The sequence below is a fragment of the Schistocerca serialis genome, chromosome 9 (assembly GCF_023864345.2).
Source record: "Schistocerca serialis cubense isolate TAMUIC-IGC-003099 chromosome 9, iqSchSeri2.2, whole genome shotgun sequence".
Lineage (NCBI taxonomy): Eukaryota > Metazoa > Arthropoda > Insecta > Orthoptera > Acrididae > Schistocerca > Schistocerca serialis.
The window spans coordinates 419,000,413-419,021,082 of record NC_064646.1 but is presented as its reverse complement, the minus strand read 5'-3'; the positions used below and the strand labels follow the sequence as shown (position 1 = coordinate 419,021,082).

The following is a 20,670-nucleotide window of genomic DNA, read 5'->3' as shown; positions in this document are numbered from 1 at the left end:
TTACAAGTGGAAACTTATTGACTGGAAATAGAACTGATTTCAGTGATGAGTCCTGCTTCGAACTGAACTCCGATGACCAGCGAAGGCACGTCTGGTGATGTTGACCAACAAAGGGTCGCCGGATCTCTCCCTGGTCGAGGACGTTTTGAGCATGATGGGCAAGGTCCTCCAACCAGCTCGGCGTTTTGATGATCTAACTTGGTAACTGTACAGAAATTGGCGCTGTATCCATTATGAGGACATACAACAACTCGATCAATCAATCTCAAACTGAATAACTGCTTGGATAAGGTCTTTCACTTGAATGAATCATGCTTTCTATCTGAAACTTTAAATGTTTGGTTGTCCGTACATGTACCTCACATCTACCGATTTCCGTCACAGTCGGATAAGTCTTTCAAGGTGCACCTTTTTTGGTCTTAGAACGTATTTCAGATGGTTTTTTTAGCTTCTGGCACATGCTAACGCACAATTATTACTATTTCATATTGGCCATATGAAGAAATAAATAATTTTACAGTCAAGAGGCAACCATGTCGACATTTCCTAACAGTTGGAGTTAGCAGCTAACTATTCTTGAAGTCATCAGTGTTGTCTGATACCTTTTCGTTTCAGCTGTACGGAATATTTTCGATAACTCACTTGCGAAACATGAAAAATAACTACTTCTAATGAGACGGAAACTGTATATTGTTTGAATGAGGTACGTCTTTGTTGGCAAATTTCAAAATGACAGGAATCTCAAAATTTACGAAGTCGCATAACAGACATACGTAAAGACATGAGTGAGTAGAAATAATACATACAAAGTTAATATCAACATTTTGATACACTCATGATTATACCGTAAGAAAAAGTTCAAATAAAAAAAAAAATTCGTATACGATCTCCTCACACTTACAAACTAAAAGCTAACCTCCGGACAGGCCTTGATGACACAATGGTACCGACCGGCCGCCGTGTCATCCTCGTCCTTAGTCTTCACCGGATGCGGATACAGAGGGGCATGTGATCAGCACACCGCTCTTCCGGCTGGTGCCGCTATTCCTCAGTCAAGTAGCTCCTCAATTGGAATCAAAGAACCAAGCGCAACCCACTTGCCAATAGCACTCGGCACACGCGGGTAGTGAATCCCCAAGTGCTAGCCAGGCCCGACAGCGCTGAACTTCGGTGATCTGACGGAAACCAGTGCTGAGACTGCGGCAAGGACGTTGACTCCTCACAGCTAGTCGAACAAAATATTGTTTTCCATCTTTCTTTGGATCTCAGTGACGATGTACTACTGAGCAAGGCAGAGACATGAAACTCAACTGATGATCTAAGTCTTGGCAGTACGTCCTGTGTACGCGACATTCGGCTGCATAGAATCAGTGCACTATGACGGGTCGAAGTCGAGGTGCGACAGAATGGGAGAAAAAACTATAGTGTTTGTATTTACCCGTGAAAACAACCGATTGAAAACACTCGATTTGCTAGTGCGTCAAGACAGACGGTCCAGTGTGTCTACAAGGAGTGGTCTCCCCCTTGCGTCTGTATAATAAGGTGTAAGAATATAGACTCCGAGCACAGGCGCTATTAGGTCCATCTGTCCCGACTGACTGCGGTGGCACTCTCTGCCAATGGCGTCATTGGATGCGGTATGGTGAAGTGTAGGGTCAGTAAACCGCTCTCCAAGGCTATTATCAATTTCGTGGACTAGAGCCGATACTGCTCGCCCCAGTAGTTCTTCAGTCAGCTTCATGAGGCTAAGAGTTAGTACTATGTCCTCCCACCAAGGAAAGATCCCTGGTGTAACAGAGTATTGAACTGGGTCCTCCGTGTGGCAGTCAGCCGCGCTGACCGATCAGCTATAGAGGCGGACACAGTGTAAGAGCAGTCGTCGTCAAAGTACACTAACTGACACCGGTTAGAGACGAGTGTGATCGATTCCCAGCAACAATCTGTTTCAAATACGATATGGATTGTTGCTGCCAATGAATGCAGCGCCGTTTCAGTTTCCGATCCAACATTTCAAAGGCAACAACTTGCCATGGACATTTGGAGTCGGATACTTCGCGGAAGGCCATAACTCTTAACGACATATAAAGGTAAATACACGGTCCGGTCACATAAATGTGACCACCGCTTATGTTCAATGTCAACGTGCAATTACCACTCACAGACGACATGTGGCAGCACTAGCAGTGGAGAGTGTAAAAAGCGAGAAACTGTGCCATCGTTGTTGTCGGCGCGGAGGCAACTGTGGTGCACCACGGGCCATAGATGACAGGGGAGAACGACGAGTGCGAAGATCTGTATGGGCGAATAAGATGTGCAACCACTGAGCAACTGACCACCCAGGCGAACCAACAGTGTCTCCTCAACGATCATTCAGCGAACGTTTCTGCTTATGGGTCTCTACAGCTAGCCCCTGCTTCACGCACCCATCGTGACTGCTGTTCATCAGCGACAGAGGCTGCAATTTTCTCGCCAGTACGGCAACTAGACATGAAATGAGTTGCGACAGGCAGCCTTTCCAGCTCAAGCACATTTTATCCTTCACTGGATAGATGGACTTTAGCGTGTACGGCCCTACAACAATCGTCGGAAGGTTTGCATCCCGGAGGAAGGACCGTTATGGTCTGGGGAATATTTTCGTGCCATTCCGTGGATGATCGCGTCATTCTGGAAGGCACAATGGATCAACAAAAGTATGCAGCTATCCATTGGAACACATCCACACCTTCATGCAGTTTGTTCCTCCTCGGGATGATGATATCTACCACTAGGACAGTGCAACATGTCCGTGGTTTGAAGTTTACCACACTCCTTTGACCACCAACCTCCCCAGATTTAACCCCAACAGAAAATCCCTGGGAGCACCTCCATAGGACTGTTCGCGCTGTGGATGCTCAACAGAAAAACCTATCGCCGCTGGCCACGGCATTGCCTTCAGTATGGGTCCTTCTGACTCACTTACTCTCTTCATGCACGTTTCGCAGCAGTCCGAACTGTAAAAGATGATTATTCAAGCTTCTGGCAGGTGGTCACATTAAATGTCACATTACTCTTCAATGAGCCAAATAACAAAGAAACTGGACTTTTTTGGCTATAGGTGTGTAATGTGTTCTGAGGAGACGGAAATTTGCCTCTTCTCAAATGATGCATGGCGTCCATTTCATCAAGAGTCCAGTGTGGCATTTAACTGTAAATGGGTAGTTCAGGTCAGAGGTGGATCAGTGATGGTTTGGGGGAGTTTTTGCTCAATAATTTGGACCATCTCATCTACAAACTGATCAGTATGTTTATTTTAAAATTCTTGGTAGCCCAAAGTTGTCCTTTCTTCAACATCTCATGACGACTACGCCGAGGACACTCGTCTTCTATGATGACAATAGCCACATCTGTAGGCCTCCATACGAACCGGTTTGACAAACACTCACGCACCTAGTCGCACCTCCATTATCCCACTGGATCACCCGATTTTATTTCCACAGAAAATGTCTGGGACTATTTGGCACAGTGGGTGAAACGCAGCAATCAACATCATCGCATTTGGTTCCTCTGCGGGATTCAGTTATTATGAGTGGCGCAACTGAGGAAACTTGACCTTCTTTCTCACCGAACAGAGGTCGTTATCAAGTGTAGAGGCGTTATTACGCCGTGTTGTCTTCTGGGGTAACTATCCGCACGTACATACCGGTCCCAGAGCTTCTGCCACTGGTCAAACGTTTTCTGGACGTCCTGTTCTTTGAGGGTGTTTATCACCGCCAGCGATGCTTCTTGAATCCTCTCTAGAGTGTCGAACCGACGGTCTTTCAACTTGAGTTTCGGTTTTGGGAATAGCGCGAAGTTGCAAGGTGTCAAATCTGGCGAGTACGGTGGGTGGTGTACAACCGCCATGTCGTTTTTTGCCATAAAGGTCCTGGTGAGCAAGAACGTGTGACAAGGCGCGTTGTCGTGATGCAGCAGCCAGTTCCCTTGACGCCAAAGTTCGGGCCGTCGTCGCCGCACGTTTTCACGGAGCCGTCGGTGCTCACTTCAACATACTGTGCCTTCTGATCGGCAGTCAAGATCTTTAGCATGCCCAATTCATCAGTCAACATTCGTTGACGTGTCCCATAACCAATATAAACTTCATCCGCATCATCTTGACATTTCCACTCTTCATACAATCTCCTGCAGGTCCACAATACAACCTCCCTGGAATTCAGGAAACTGTATGAATTTTCCTTATCATCGTCGCTCTTTCGCGTCTTCATTGTTTACTAAACCTTTACGACGCTCGAAATAACACATTTTTTCAGTTAGTCGAAAGCTGTTAATTAAGTCAGCGTTTCCATTTGGTTCTCAGTAGTCGCTAAGTAGTCTCCTTCTCAAAATGGAACCACCTAGCAATCGGATCTTTAGAACTTTTTTTATATTTATGGCACGTGAAGCTCTCTCAAAGCAGCGCGATGCAACTCTACAAAATTCTCGAATAAATCGACTTTTAAGTTTTCCAAACATGTTTCATATGCGAAAATAAGGTTCGTATTTGTTGACGAGAAATGGCCTGTGACAGAGTGTTCACCCGCTGTATTGATCAAATTTTTAAACAAAGGTGCGTGTTCTACAACCATTTCCGTCAGGCGTAGAAAACATTAGGCGCCCGAGACTGATAATCACTCCGTCACTATTTTTTCGTTTTTTCTTTCATTTCAAATACCTTTCTTCACTTAAATATAAAATTTACCACATATATGCCAGTTAACGGATCTAATAGTCATATCTATAAAAATCACGTCTTCTTCTTTGTAATTATGTATTGCACACAAAAATTCAGCTTTCATTACGAACAAAATTTCTTAATTGCCATCTTTTGTAGAAGATTGTTAACCAGGACTGTATAGTTAGAAAAATACGTATTAATTTTTTCTGTCTTTCTGTACTTTACGTTTCACGTAAATTCTCATAGAATGCTTGTTTTAAAATTTGATTCTAGCAGGACTAAAACCCAGGTCCTACCACTTCACCGCCTATCACATAGCCACACTGCTTGTCGAAAGAAAATCATCTTAATTTAGTGTTTTAAAAAGGGCGGAAATCTTAAAAGTCGATGTTCTCGAGTATTTTTGAGAATTACAGAGAACTGCTTTGGGCGAGGTATATTTCAGTTCTGAACCACATATATCATAAACATAAAAATTACAAAAATCCGATTGCCGTGTGGCCCCCTTGTCAGATGAGTTACTGTTTCATAGCACCCGATCAATGGACGAAATGCTGATTATTGTATTACTCATCGTATAAGCAGTATGGAAAATTCGTAGCAATTACATGTGGGCCGAGTTTCCAGACGCCGATTCCGTTAACATACTTTATGCAATAGTATATAGCCTTCAGAGAGGAGACGCTACCACACCCAGAGTTTTCGATTACCGCTAGAGCCATGTATAATAGGTATTATTATCTTTCCAAAAATCTGCAATCACTGCAGAAAAAATAAAACTTTCATGCAACATATATACCTAAGATATTTCGTTGGTTTTATTGTTTCAGGCTCATCGGACAAATGTGAGCGGGCCTATCGATTTACGGAATGCTTCTGGGGCGAGGTGACCAAGGTGAGAACGTAGTAACTACCCTACTAACCTATAGTTATAATTCAGTATAGTGCTTTATATAGCGGAGTTGACATTACTGTAAACAGCTGTTGAGTATGGTTCATAACATTATATTGTACGTTATGGATTTGGGAAGAGCGTTATTGTAACATCTATAACTGACGATGAATTTGAGCTAAAAAGGCAGTATTTAGGTTTACAGCACTATTTCATTGCCACTGGCCGATTTCGGGTGTTTTCAGATGTGCTTACGGTTGCTACTTATTTAGATCCATACGATATACAGCAATGCGTGAAGCTGTTATGTAACATCAAACGTATCAGACTTATAAATGGTTTCCGCCATTTACTCTGGGCATTTTTTTTCCATTCATTCTACAGAGTACAGCGGCTATTTCACATTCGACGCATTTCAGAATCGCAGCTTCTTCCAGTTAAATACCTTTCACTCAAAAATATTGGTGAGAACCTAATGGGTTGGAACTATTTTACATTTATTTATGAGGCAATGTCATTCATTGATATTAAAACTGTGTATGTTTGTGTGTGGTAGAGGTCGTATTTGTGGTGGTTATGGTGTTGGTGGTGGTGCTGGTGTGTGTGTGTGTGTGTGTGTGTGTGTGTGTGTGTGTATGAAGAAGAAAGAAGTAGTGGCGAGTGTTGAGGGCAAACGTCCGGCCTCCTATCTATTTTAAATGCAGTGCGAATGTAATCGTTTGCATTCTGCAGATGCGTGTGAAAACACCTGAATCCGATCATAGGCAATCAAATGAAATGGAAAATAAATAGTGGCAATCGCAATGCGTCAATTTTATACGTGGCCCTGCCTAAGCGTTAACACTGGTCTTCCAGATTACCAAAATTAAGCGCTGCCAAGTTGGGCTACCACTTGGATTGGCGCTGTTGGCAAGGGGGTTGGGAGGGGGGGGGGGGGGGGGCTGCTTGATTGAGAAGTAGCGGCTCCGGTCTCGTAAACTGACGTACGGCAGGGAGAGCGGTGTGCTGACCACATGCCCCTCCATATCCGCATCCAGTGATGCCTGTGGTCTGAGGACGACACGGCGACCGGTCGGTACCGTTGTGCCTTCATGGCTTGTTCAGGCGGAGTTCAATTCTTCTGGTACACATTCCAGTTCCTCAACAAATCTGACGAGAAGAGCGATGATTCCAGGTTTTTCGCACTGTATCAGTGACGCAAACCAGTCTAAGTTTCAGTTATTGCAGATTTATCCCCAGTAATAACTCACAGCCTTTGTGCAATTAAACCTAAATGTACATCTATAAATTGTTCATATAGTTGCCAATCATAATGCATGAAATTCATTAGCTGATTCTCTTCTTTTTCTATACATTCCAGTTCCCAGACAACTCTGATGAGAAGTTCGACGATCCCAACTTATTTGCACTATATCAGTGACGAAGAGGTAGTTCCAGTTCCAGGATGACTGTCTCGCCCCAAAATGAGTGTCCGTGCTGTGAACGCCAATACTTGTGAAATTTTAGCAAAGAATGGAGTCAAAACATGAATTCAGTGTATTTATTTTATTTATAAAAATACAAACCAGTATACAGTGAAATAGATCTTTGTGGTATGACAATCATTATTCAAGTGCAATAATACATGTTAAATACTTATTTAAAATTCAATTAAAGTTTCATGTATTTTTGATGTGACATAAAAAATTGTTGGCACTATTAATCGACATTAACTGCAACAAAACTGCTTCGTGCATTTACGTCTTACAAGTGTAAATGACTTCCTAAACCTTCATTATCCTACGAAAGCAAGCAAGAACAGGTAAGATAAGCTGTAGATGTTTTATACAAAGTAGATTAATTATAGCACACACATTATGGACCAAGAATGATGTGGACTTGCGTCTCGCCTCTCACAAAACTCAATGAGCCATTTGACAGTCGATTCACCCCATATCAACCCTTGAAAAGCAAAATGAAAATAATAAGATAGATGCAAATTAACTGATATTTAAACGAACGTGACAGGCCCTACCGAAGAATCATAACGGTGAGTAACACATCCATGTTGTGTAAATATGTCTCGTTTAAATGCTTGTGGTGAGTAATAGTCTCAAGCATTCTTCACAGATCCATTACACTTGCTGCAGTCAATTATTCGAACTTCGTTTTGTAGTTTTCTCACAGAGGTAACACTGTCACAAAATGCAAAGATAATGTGGTAAAGGCGTCTGATCTGTTTTAGAGACAGTTACAGATGTGATTACAGTGTACTGCAACTGTTCCATTTATGTGTATCCCCTAACAGTCTGGAAAGCAACAAAATGATTAGAGAGACATCTAACTCAGTACGTGACGCGAAGGCATAGTCTTTAACGCCGACGAGATAGCAGCTTGAAAGGCTGCTGGCTGCTCAGATGATCCACGTGGAATGGATCGGACCCAACTGCCAGCACTTAGACATTTTCTTCAGATTAAGCCTTGGATGACTTGCGCTTCTGACACTCCTTCTTGTACATGCCGTTGATCTTACGCAGGTCGCCCTTGCTCAGACCTTTACGCTGACCCAGCTTCGCCTTGCTCTCCTGCGAACAAACGAGATAAAGTAGAAGGCAAAATGAAAAAGAGGAGAGTGATGGAGAAACGCGGAAGGGAGGAAGCGAAGAGGAAACAAAGGATATTTAACAGTCTACATAGCGGATGGGGTCTTAGAAAACAGATCGCAAGTTCGTATTGTCAAGCATCGGAAAGGAAATTGGCGGTGTCAGTTTCAAAGAAACCGTACCGCCATTTGCCTTAAGAAATTAAGGAAAAAACTTTGGAAACCAAATTCTGGATGACAAGACGAGGATTGCAACCAGACGCCTCCAAAACATGAGTCCATTGTCCTAGGGACTGCACCGATCAGTGAACGGGAGATTGAGATCGAGGAAGAGAAAAACACTGAAGGGAAAGGTGGCGTACTAAGTGATGAAGTACGATAGTTCACATAGCCCTCTGGGCATCTTATCATGATGGAATCTCCGCTATTCCAATGGGCTACGATAAACTGTTGACGGAAGAGGAGCCCACTATTTCGCTTGCTAGATGTAGATTGTAACACAGAGGTCGTCAAACTGCGCTCGCGAGCCGCAAATGGACCAAATAAAGTATTTGTGGGGCCCGCCGTTCACAGCCTTATTTGATAATAATATGCATTTTGCAAGTTACAGCCGAGCCCAAAAAAGTCAATGTTAAGAGCTTCTTGAAGAGTGTACTTTTCCTGCTCACGAGGGGAACTCCCCATCGCAACCCCCTCAGATTTAGCGCTAAGATAGCCCAGTGGATAATGCGTCAAAAATTGAACACAGATCAAGCATGAAAACAGCAAGAAGGTGTATCGAACTGTGAGAAAAGAAGCAAAATAAAAACAGTGAACGGTCCATGTTCAAGATGTACAATAACGAGTGCATTTGCACAGCAACGCCGTCGTGGTTATTTGAACACGGTGTTGGATTGTGAAGGAGGAGGTCTAGGTACAAATCTCCCTCGTGCCGCATACTTTTCATTTCTTCACAAAATTATGAACTTCCCGTCCGGGGCCGGCCTCTGTGGCCAAGCGGTTCTAGGTGCTTCAGTCCGGAACCGCGCTGCTGCCACGGTCGCAGGTTCGAATCCTACCTCGGACATGGATGGGTGTGATGTCCTTAGGTTCGTTAGGTTTAAGTAGTTCTAAGTCTAGGGGACTTATGACCTCAGAAGTTAAGTCCCATAGGTACATGAAGGGACCTCCAGGCGTGCGCGTCTTCTATTTGTTCTTCACAAGTACCATATGTCATGACTCTTGCGTTTCGTTTTGGAATTTTTTAGTCTTGAATTCCTTTGTTGTAACATAGTTCATCCCCATTTATCTGTTGTTTTCATTTCTGTAAGAGGTCTATGCATCATTTAGCCTGCTCTCACTTTTCATCAGATTCACTTGCGTCGGTAATATATTCTTACCATATGACACGTATTCTATAAGCTATGTATAGTATGACAATTGGCAAGACTACAGAAGGAGAACAGATACGTCAGTGACCGGATAGTTCATAAGTCTGTGAAAAAAAAAAGGCACGAGTGAGGTTTGAAGACGGATCTCCCGCGTCGTAGTCCGACTTCGTGCCCACACAATCACGACACGGTGGGCATTGTGATTCGCTTCTTGTTGCACATCTTTAACTTAGACCGTTCACTCTTTCTATTTTGCTTCTTTTTCACAGTTCAGTGCACCTTCTTCCTGTTTTCACGCTTGATCTGTTTTCGACGGCTATCTGCTGCGCCATTTTACCACTACATGTGAGGGGAGTGCGATGCACAGTTTCCTAATCAGTAACAAACGAAAATACTTACATAGACAGTAACATTTTATGATTGCTCGATTTTAATTGAAGCTGATAGTTCGGGCGCAAGCTAATGAAGTTTTCCTAATACCACATGGGCAGATGGGTAAGTAGTGCGACCGTTGCAGGGTTAGAGGATGTGAGAAAGGTAATGCGTTATTGTTAGTCTTCCAGTATTGTTAACCAACGGATCTGCGCGACTTGTACGGTCAGGTGCTATGGTGCAAGCCGCGCGGGATTAGCCGAGTGGTCGGGGGCGCTGCAGTCATGGACTGTGCGCCTGATCCCAGCGGAGGTTCGAGTCCTCCCTTGAGCAAGGATGTTTGTGTTTGCCCTTAGGATAATTTAGGTTAAGTAGTGTGTAAGCTTAGGGACTGATGAGCTTAGCAGTTAAGTCCCATTAGATTTCACACACATTTGAACATTTTTTGCTATGGTGCAAATTTTGACACGGAAGTAACATCTATTGGTGAATGCTATTACAGAGATGGTCATCACCACATATGGTGTTTGTGACAAGGAACATTAAATTAAGGCTGTTGTAATACAATGCAGTGAGCAAAAATTCAAATGGCTCTGAGCACTATGGGACTTAAGTGCTAAGGTCGTCAGTCCCCTAGAACTTAGAACTGCTTAAACCTAACTAACCTAAGGACATTACACACATCCATGCCCGAGGCAGGATTCGAACCTACGACCGTAGCGGTCGCGCGGTTCCAGACTGTAGCGCCTAGAACCGCTCGACCACTCCGGCCGGCTGCAGTGAGCAAAAGAAAAATCGTACTCAGAATACTTATTCACCTTTTTTTATCGTGTCTCATATTGTAAGCACTAAGTCGAGCAGATGTTTATTTTCATACCGCTTGCTATCATTGGTTCAAATGTCTGGTGTTCCACTTACTTGCATTATTTTGTACTAAAAGTACCTCTGTGATTTCTAGTCCGTATTGTATTTCTTTTTTCACCTTTCTAAAAACTCTTAGGCTTGTGAGTATTCTTTAATTGCGTTGACTGCAAAGAGTCCTTCGGACATAGCGACCGAAATTGAACGATACCAAAACAAACTGCAGTAGCTGTGTTGTGACGAAGCACTTCTACACAACGCAGGCACTGCAGTTTCGTATTCAGCCGATACCGAGCCTGCGACTTACGAATAAAATGTCTACTCCGTACGGGAATCATATTAACAAGATATACGAGTATAGGTGTGAAAGTTTGGGTCTGGCAGTGAGTAGTGTTCGGATAGCTGAAGGGACCGCTCGCATAAAGCGAGAAGTCCAGGCTCGAGTCCCGCTCCGCCACAAACTTCCATTGTCGTCATTTCATTATACAGCTGCAGGTGGATCATATTCGGAACTGCGAAAACATTTTATGAAATTGAACAATGCCTGGTCAATACAAATACCTTGTTGTTTCAAAGTAAACCAGCAATACTGAATTAACGTCTGATTTCCATGTGACAGGTCTATAGTTGATCAGAGCATTAGATACAGTACTGACCGAAAGTTAGCCTGACTGACGGTGTAACCTTTTGTACCAATAACCAAACTGAAATTTTACGCTAAGAAGGCATAAGTAGTGTATATCTTCACTCAGTAACTATAGGTGCAATATGTGATCATGTCAGTTGTGATATGTAATTCCTAATTTGTTCGAGTATTTTCAGAAAATGGAAGAAAGTGGTACAATGTTCCACTGGTTGACTGCAATGCAATTAAATATAAGTGCAGTTACTGTTATTAGTAAATTACTCATCTGCTCGTACAGACAAAAAAACAATAGTTCGTCAGACAATTACAGTGTCACAGCTTTGGGGTCGCTGAGGATGGCAATAATCTGCAACGTTCCTCACGAAGTGTTCCGAATCGTGGCGACATATAACAAACATTAGAGAAGGTGATGGAGGAGTCGTCAGTATTGGCCCTTGGGCAAAGAAGCTTGGCTGTCAAGGATCTAACAGGTACCATTAAAGATCCAGGGCTGCCGCCGTCGTAGAGACGAGTTTTTCTGTTTCTCTGTTGGGCTGACGATCGAAAGCAGGATTCGCTTTGCTATCTTTCTCGGTGCTGAAATTTAAGCAGACGGTAGGCAGACGGAAATGAGTACGTCTGCCTTGCTTTAATCATCTTTAGCTTCAGTTCTATCATGCTCATGGACCTTTGGGACAGAGGGCTTTGCTACATTGATTTATTTTATACACTAGGGGGGAGTGTACCTTGGAACATTCTTCAGACTTTACCCTCTAGCCAGCCACGTAACAGAAGATTAATATATTATTTCATTCCCTTTTGAAATGATAGTATACACTTCATGTAGCGGCAGTCTTTTTCTGAAATTACAAAAATTACTCTGGAAAATTATGATTTTCTCAAATGTGAAAAATTGGTACGAGGTACAACATGGTCATGTACGTAGCAACGAATGTTGTGTTGTGGTGTTCATTTCGCAGACTGATTGGATGCAGCTATCCATGATACACTGCCCTGTGAAAGCCTCTTCATCTCCGAGTAACTACTGCAACCTACATATTCTGAATCTGCTTACTGCCTACATCTACATGTACAACTACTGTACTCATCTCTTCGTCTCCCTCTAAGATTTTTACCCCTTCTCCTCCCTCGCTTCCCTCCAGTATTAAATTGGTGACCGCTTGATATGTGAGAATGTGTCCTGTCAACCGAGGCCTTCTTCCAGTCAGTTTGCTCCACAAATTTCTTTTTTCCCCAATTCTGTTCGGTACTTCCTCATTAGTTACGTGATCTGCTCACGTAATCGTCTGCATTATTATGTAGCGCTACATTTCAAAAGTTCTGTTCGCTTCTTGTCTAAACAGTTTATCGTCCACGTTTCACTTCCATACATGGCTACGCTCCTCACAAATACTTTCCGAAAAGACTTCATAAAACTTACATCTATACTCGATTTAAACAAATTTCTTTTCTTCAGAAACGCTTTTCTTGACATTGCGAGTCTACATTTTATATGCTCTCTACATCGACCACCATGAGTTATTTCTGCCCAAATAGGAAAATTCACCAACTACTTTAAGATATCCTTTTCCTAATGTTATTCCCTCAGCATCGCCTGTTTTAATTCGGCCATATTCCGTTACCCTCGATTTGCTTTTGTTGATTTTTATCTTACATTCTCCTTTCAAGACACAGTCCGTTCCGTTCAACAGCTCTTCCAAGTTATTTGCTGTCTCTGTCGGAATTACAGTGTCATCGGCAAACCTCAACATTTTCATTTCTTTTTCCTGGACTTTAATTCCAACTCAGGATTTTTCTTTTGTCTCCTTCACTGCTGGCTCAGTATGTAGAATGAATAATATGAATAATATGAATAATATGAATAATATGAATAATAACCATGCCCCATTCCCTTCTCAACCACTGCTTTCCTTTCATGCCCGTAGACCCTTATTCCTGCCGTCGGTGCATACTAGATTTTATCGATTACAACACTTTTGAATTTGTGTAGCAACAACTATTCTTCACAATTTTATAAGTGTTGAAATCGATAAAATCTATTATACACCGATAATCAGTAAGTGAAATCAAATTAAGAAAAAATATTATCGGAAATTAGTTACAAATTAGAAACATTTTGAAACAATTGCTATTGGGAACTAACATAAATTTCGATTTTCAAGCCAGGGAAAACTATTAAGACATTAAAGAAACTCAGTTCGTTTGGAAACGTCGCATGTGTCATGGTAGAAAACCTCCATCCTTATCAAAAAAGAAGATGGTGCACTACTGAAGAATTATGCTTTAACCGTCCACAAGTTATGTAACTGGTTTCAAATATGCAGCATTTTACTCACCTAAAATCTCTAGCTGAAGAATTAACAGCATTCTCCAGCGTTTTATATAATACAGCACATAAATATGTAGAACTCGTAATATTAGCAAATGCTGCACAATGCCAATGTCTCATGACAAGAAAAACTGTAGAAAATTCCGAAAACTGCTTATAGTGGTTTCTAGTGCTCATTCCTTGATGTGATTCTAAAATCAGACTCTAGAGTGAAACACCGACCAGGAAACATTGTATGTTCCTATATACTCACACGATCCTCGAGGTACAACCATCTCCATTATCAAATCTTTTTTTGTGTTGACGTAATGGCTGTTAACTCTTGTCTCGGGATCTTCGGCCGACCTATGTTTAAAACTTTTTCCAACGTTTCACCAGCAGGAGGGGTTGGCTTTGTCAAAGGTTAACCGTCGATTGTTTGTGACGGACTGCAGTCGTTAGCCCATAGCCGAACATTTCACAATGCCAGCCACTAGTGTTGAAAAGTAGTTTAACAACATTCTCGACCGAAGATTTTACTATAGGTGACCGTGTGCATAGAAGTACTGACATGGAGTACAACATACGAATACCATCGAATATACAATTGCTACAAAGCTTCACAATACATTTATCCAGGTTGTATATAGTTCGTGTTTAATGAAAATTACTATATATTACATATTTTAAAACGAGATTTAGTTTTGCTTTTGAAGTCGTGATGGTGTTAATGTTGCTGTTTTCGCGTTACTTTTAGGGCCAAATGATGACGAAGTGTATCTGTTGTGACTTGGCAAGACAGCCAAGCCACTATGAGATAGCCGAAAGGCACGCGCTTAAGCTCACGCAGGCTGGCGTGAGGTCTGGAACAGTTAAAGGAATTGAGTCTAGTGAAAAAAGTACGGAGCTTCTGGAATACTTAACTTTAATCCATAATTGGTGAACATCGGTCTGACGGTACATGCATCACAAGATAAATAGCAAATGATAATGGCGCCTTGCTAGGTCGTAGCAAATGACGTAGCTGAAGGCTATGCTAACTATCGTCTCGGCAAATGAGAGCGTAATTTGTCAGTGAACCATCGCTAGCAAAGTCGGCTGTACAACTGGGGCGAGTGCTAGGAAGTCTCTCTAGACCTGCCGTGTGGCGGCGCTCGGTCTGCAATCACTGACAGTGGCGACACGCGGGTCCGACGTATACTAACGGACCGCGGCCGATTTAAAGGCTACCACCTAGCAAGTGTGGTGTCTGGCGGTGACACCACAGTATCGTCGAAAGCGGTGGACTATAGAATGGTAATGAAATTACAGCTGATGGCAGTGTAGAGAATTGTAATATTCCTATCGGCTGCTGTCATTTTTTTCCTATTTCACAAAGATGTAAATGCCGAAAGATTTTAGGTCTTTTTATCTTGGTAGACTTCACTGAATGCTTCTCGCTTACCTCTCCGTACGCTCGTCTCGACTTCACTTTTTGTCCGCAAGTACGTAACAACTTGTCATCGGACCTCGTAAAACTGACTACTCGTGAGTTATTGGCGGACTGTAAACTGAATGGTTGTGCTAAAATACTGCTGTTTATGAGGACAGACTGCTTATATAGCGCCAGGTTAGTGTGTTAAGAGCGATTCATCACAGTAGTAACCTTAGGAAATGTAGGTACTGAGCAAAAATGATTGCTAGTATATTACAAACATTAAAAAGTCATGGAGGCCACTTTAGATTTAGTCACAACCAACATATTGTGTCCGCACGTAAAAACATTGCTGTGCTAAACCTAATGACAAAAGTAACTTTTGTTTGATGTACCACTGCAAAGTAATATAGCTCAATTAAACTTGTACCATATAGAAGGAACTGCTACAATACAGTACAGAAGGCAGCTGAAAGAAGCATACAATGAGAAAAACAGAAATGACACTTTCATTTCAAGATAATACTTACACTGTAGTCACCGCGACGTTTTATGGACACCTAGACACCACAAAATGCACAACATGTTTAATAGGGCGTGTTGTCACCATGGACAGCAATCCATGCCAACATGAGAACAGTAAGGATGCTAAAGAGTTCACCGCGGTGAATGATCGTTAGTGCGTAAGGACGTCCTACCGTAAATCTCTCCTATGCATCACACAAGTGTGCGATAGGAATAAAGCAGGGGCAACGGGCGGGTCAGTCCATTCGCCGAATATCCTCTCGTTCCAGGAGGAGCTCACCTGTGCTTTTCGATGAGATCACGCACAGTAATCTACAAAAATGAAGTCAGGGCCGAATGAACCCCAGAAAAGACGCAGATGATGAAGGAGTACAGTGTCTCAATAACGTTTACGTTCGAGTGTACCGTGTTCAAAGATTTGGAAGTCAGTACTCCCATGCTGCATCACTCCTCGTAACACCATAATACCTGGTCCACAAAAACAATATTCGACAATATTCCTGGATGCATTACGTACTCTCATACAGCGACCATACAAGAACATTGTCGAACATTATCGTTTTGGTTATCCAGGTGTTACGTTGTAGGGAGGCATAATTTTCCATGGGCGCTGTGAGCTTCGAATCTTTGAGTATGGTACACTTACGGAACACCTTTATTGTGACACTGTAGTCCTTCTACATGTGCGTACTGACGGTGAATTCGGCCCTGACCTCATTTTTATAAATGACAGTGCATCAAACTACACAGGTAGAGGAGCTCTAGGAACAACAGGATATTCACTGAATGGAGTGACCTGCCCTTTCCGCCTACTTAAACCCCATCGAGCACGTTTGGGATGCGTCGACGAGACGTATCGCAGCAAGTCCAAATACACAACCATCCAGCTCTTGTCAATCGTAGTGGCGAACAAACGTAAACGATCCTTGGCAACTTTATAGTCGCTATGGGAGCACTTACTAGAACACGCACTGCCGCCTGTAGTTATCACATATCCTACTAAGAACCATGTTCCGCCTTTTCTGATTCAGCCGTGCGCAGCTCGTGTTCCTGCCGTTATTGCTTGACATCTTGTCTTGGCGGTACTTCCGTCTCGTTTCTTATTCGATTTAATGGCGCCACTAAGTTGCTGGCTTGCTTGCCCGTGAGTGGCAGCAGCAGCGCTTATCGATAGCGAGTACTGTGGTACTACACTCCTGGAAATTGAAATAAGAACACCGTGAATTCATTGTCCCAGGAAGGGGAAACTTTATTGACACATTCCTGGGGTCAGATACATCACATGATCACACTGACAGAACCACAGGCACATAGACACAGGCAACAGAGCATGCACAATGTCGGCACTAGTACAGTGTATATCCACCTTTCGCAGCAATGCAGGCTGCTATTCTCCCATGGAGACGATCGTAGAGATGCTGGATGTAGTCCTGTGGAACGGCTTGCCATGCCATTTCCACCTGGCGCCTCAGTTGGACCAGCGTTCGTGCTGGATGTGCAGACCGCGTGAGACGACGCTTCATCCAGTCCCAAACATGCTCAATGGGGGACAGATCCGGAGATCTTGCTGGCCAGGGTAGTTGACTTACACCTTCTAGAGCACGTTGGGTGGCACGGGATACATGCGGACGTGCATTGTCCTGTTGGAACAGCAAGTTCCCTTGCCGGTCTAGGAATGGTAGAACGATGGGTTCGATGACGGTTTGGATGTACCATGCACTATTCAGTGTCCCCTCGACGATCACCAGTGGTGTACGGCCAGTGTAGGAGATCGCTCCCCACACCATGATGCCGGGTGTTGGCCCTGTGTGCCTCGGTCGTATGCAGTCCTGATTGTGGCGCTCACCTGCACGGCGCCAAACACGCATACGACCGTCATTGGCACCAAGGCAGAAGCGACTCTCATCGCTGAAGACGACACGTCTCCATTCGTCCCTCCATTCACGCCTGTCGCGACACCACTGGAGGCGGGCTGCACGATGTTGGGGCGTGAGCGGAAGACGGCCTAACGGTGTGCGGGACCGTAGCCCAGCTTCATGGAGACGGTTGCGAATGGTCCTCGCCGATACCCCAGGAGCAACAGTGTCCCTAATTTGCTGGGAAGTGGCGGTGCGGTCCCCTACGGCACTGCGTAGGATCCTACGGTCTTGGCGTGCATCCGTGCGTCGCTGCGGTCCGGTCCCAGGTCGACGGGCACGTGCACCTTCCGCCGACCACTGGCGACAACATCGATGTGCTGTGGAGACCTCACGCCCCACGTGTTGAGCAATTCGGCGGTACGTCCAAACGGCCTCCCGCATGCCCACTATACGCCCTCGCTCAAAGTCCGTCAACTGCACATACGGTTCACGTCCACGCTGTCGCGGCATGCTACCAGTGTTAAAGACTGCGATGGAGCTCCGTATGCCACGGCAAACTGGCTGACACTGACGGCGGCGGTGCCCAAATGCTGCGCAGCTAGCGCCATTCGACGGCCAACACCACGGTTCCTGGTGTGTCCGCTGTGCCGTGCGTGTGATCATTGCTTGTACAGCCCTCTCGCAGTGTCCGGAGCAAGTATGGTGGGTCTGACACACCGGTGTCAATGTGTTCTTTTTTCCATTTCCAGGAGTGTATCTTTGGAGCGACCGCTAGTATTTCCGGGTCGTCGTGTGTCGGGAGTTCAGTGGGTATGGAGCAGCAGTGAGGTCCGGACAGCCATGTCTCGCCCGACCGTTGCTGGCACACATGACTTCAGTGGGGACGACCTAGGTTGGTCGTTCGGTCGCTCGTCTCATCGGACGACGTGTATTTAGTCGCCGAGAGCTTCCGGGTTCTCTGTGTGTTCAAATAGTTCAAATGGCTCTGAGCACTATGGGACTTAACTTCTGAGGTCATCAGTTCCCTAGAACTTAGAACTACTTAAACCTAACTAACCTAAGGACATCACACACATCCATGCCCGAGGCAGGATTAGAACCTGCGACCGTAGCGGTCGCGCGGTTCCAGACTGTAGTGCCTAGAACCGTCGGTCACTCCGGCCGGCTCTCTGTGTGTGTCGACTTATGATCCCTCCTAGTTGTTTCACAGTGACTAGTTTTAGTAGTATTCGAGTTGTTTGTGGCAGTGTTTTCGCGGAACCGTGTGTAGCTTGTGTGGTTTTGACTGAGCAGCTATTTTAATGCTGTCTACGTGCTGCATGTAGTAAGTCGGTTAGGACTGAGCAGCGAGGAAGTCTCCGCGGCGCGCATAGTGATTTGATTCACAGGTCCAGTTATATGGTCCCTTCCGTGTATAGCGATTTTACCACTATGACGTGTGGGGCCTGAAGATGGCATCAATGTAATGCTGAAACTGGTTGCACATAAGAAGTTCATAAAATAAATGTCTACAATACATACGGCTGTTGGTAAATTATTGTATCAAGAAATACATGTCAGCCGTTGTCCCACAGTCCATAGTGGATCAGCAAAGCTCTAGTTTTTGGTGTGGTTTTGGACCTTCAGGCCAGAAAGCATCTCAAGTTTTCTTTAACTAGGCCTTCAGCCGTATTGTCTAGTTGTGATCTTTTAAAGCAATGTGTAAATAAGTGGTTCTTAGAAAAACAATGTAGTGTGTTTGAATGTGCAACTCACAGTAACATCATAAATCGCGATGACGTCAGTGTGAGTGCTGTCTCTTTGCGTATTACTTTACTTACCTTATACAGTACGCCATAAGGTCCAAGATTCATCGACCGATGCTACTTGGTAGCAACACGTTATAGGAAAGTTACTTTCGTTCTCAAGTTTTGCACACCGGGAGAGTTATATCAGCAAACCCACTATAATGACCTGTATGAAAATCATAGGATTGTAACATATGCATGGCAGTATAATTATGATTACCAGTGCTTCAGACAACCGACGTTAAAAACATTGAAACAACAAATCCCGTGTAGATTTCTTTATCGATACGACTGAGAGAGTCTACCGAAAGATACTTTGTCCGTATGAGCCTGCAACTTTAATAAACTTTCATCATTATGCCCCGCATAAATAAGCATGCAGAATTCTCTTTGAGGTCAGATGGTCTAGTAAGATATGTACTTAACTGTTACCAGGGATAAAAGGAAATCATTGTGGAGAACGGGGGTAAACAGGATTTAATTTATTTTGAAGGAAACGTATGTGATGGTCCAGCTAACAAGGAACAGGATTCATGACGGTGGCGGGGCTTGTCGGATGGTAACGTGCTGACGTCATTAGTACACATCGGAAGGAGATAAACGATGGTGTGACCGCTAGTGGATAACAAGGCATCGAATGACTACGCCCCCTCCTGAAAATTGGGTTAGCTGTTTTATAAAGATAATGCGTGACAAAAGGTGATGCAAGCGAGATAGAAATACATAAGTGGAGGAGGCTGAAGGGATTCGGAATGCACTTATCGCGGGACTTTTCTGGTAACCGAACTCCATGACATTGTATTCTATTGTGTTATTCTCATGACACTGTCACTCTTACTGTAATCAAAACTAGGATCATTATATGCCATCCTCCATAATAATGCCTGTTCAACATAGGCTTCGAAGGCCATAAACAAGTGTAAGTATTGTGGATAACTTGAATCTCGGTATAGCTAATGTAGTGGACTACAAAATTACAAGACGAAAGTAACTTCCGCATGTGTCACTGCCAAGTAACATAGCTCGGTGACACTTTGACCATACGTAGAAAGAATTACTGCAGTAAAGTAAAGATATTCGCAGTGGCACGAGCTGAAACGACGCTCTTATTCGAAGACAATAATTATACTGAAGTCACCACGATTTATGATGTATCCTGGGTGGTATCAGATATCGATACCACCCAAGGGTTTCTTTAAGTTGGCAATAGAATTTCAAGTTTCCGTCTGATACCGTTACTGTCACGCTGGATCGGGCAGATCCAATGGTGCGCGCCAGCTGGGCGTCGCTTACATTGGCTCTGGACTGCGAACGCCTTCTGCCGCCGCAATATAGGACGGCCGACGGTAGCCAGACTCTCTACTT

The 20,670-nt window shown here is 43.9% G+C and overlaps 2 protein-coding genes across 2 annotated transcripts in view; one reads left to right on the top strand and one right to left on the bottom strand.

The window, feature by feature from the left end:
* Window positions 1-7,202, top strand: part of LOC126419265 (uncharacterized) — a 43,722-nt gene extending 36,520 nt beyond the window's left edge. Inside the window, exons 6-7 of the mRNA XM_050086423.1 lie at window positions 5,521-5,585; window positions 6,943-7,202. Coding sequence (XP_049942380.1) covers window positions 5,521-5,585; window positions 6,943-7,002 — 125 coding nt within the window. The 3' untranslated portion in view covers window positions 7,003-7,202. The remainder of the gene's footprint in view (window positions 1-5,520; window positions 5,586-6,942) is intronic.
* Window positions 7,203-8,035: 833 nt separating this feature from the next.
* Window positions 8,036-20,670, bottom strand: part of LOC126419667 (hatching enzyme 1.2-like) — a 125,881-nt gene continuing 113,246 nt past the window's right edge. Inside the window, exon 6 of the mRNA XM_050086853.1 lies at window positions 8,036-8,137. Coding sequence (XP_049942810.1) covers window positions 8,036-8,137 — 102 coding nt within the window. The remainder of the gene's footprint in view (window positions 8,138-20,670) is intronic.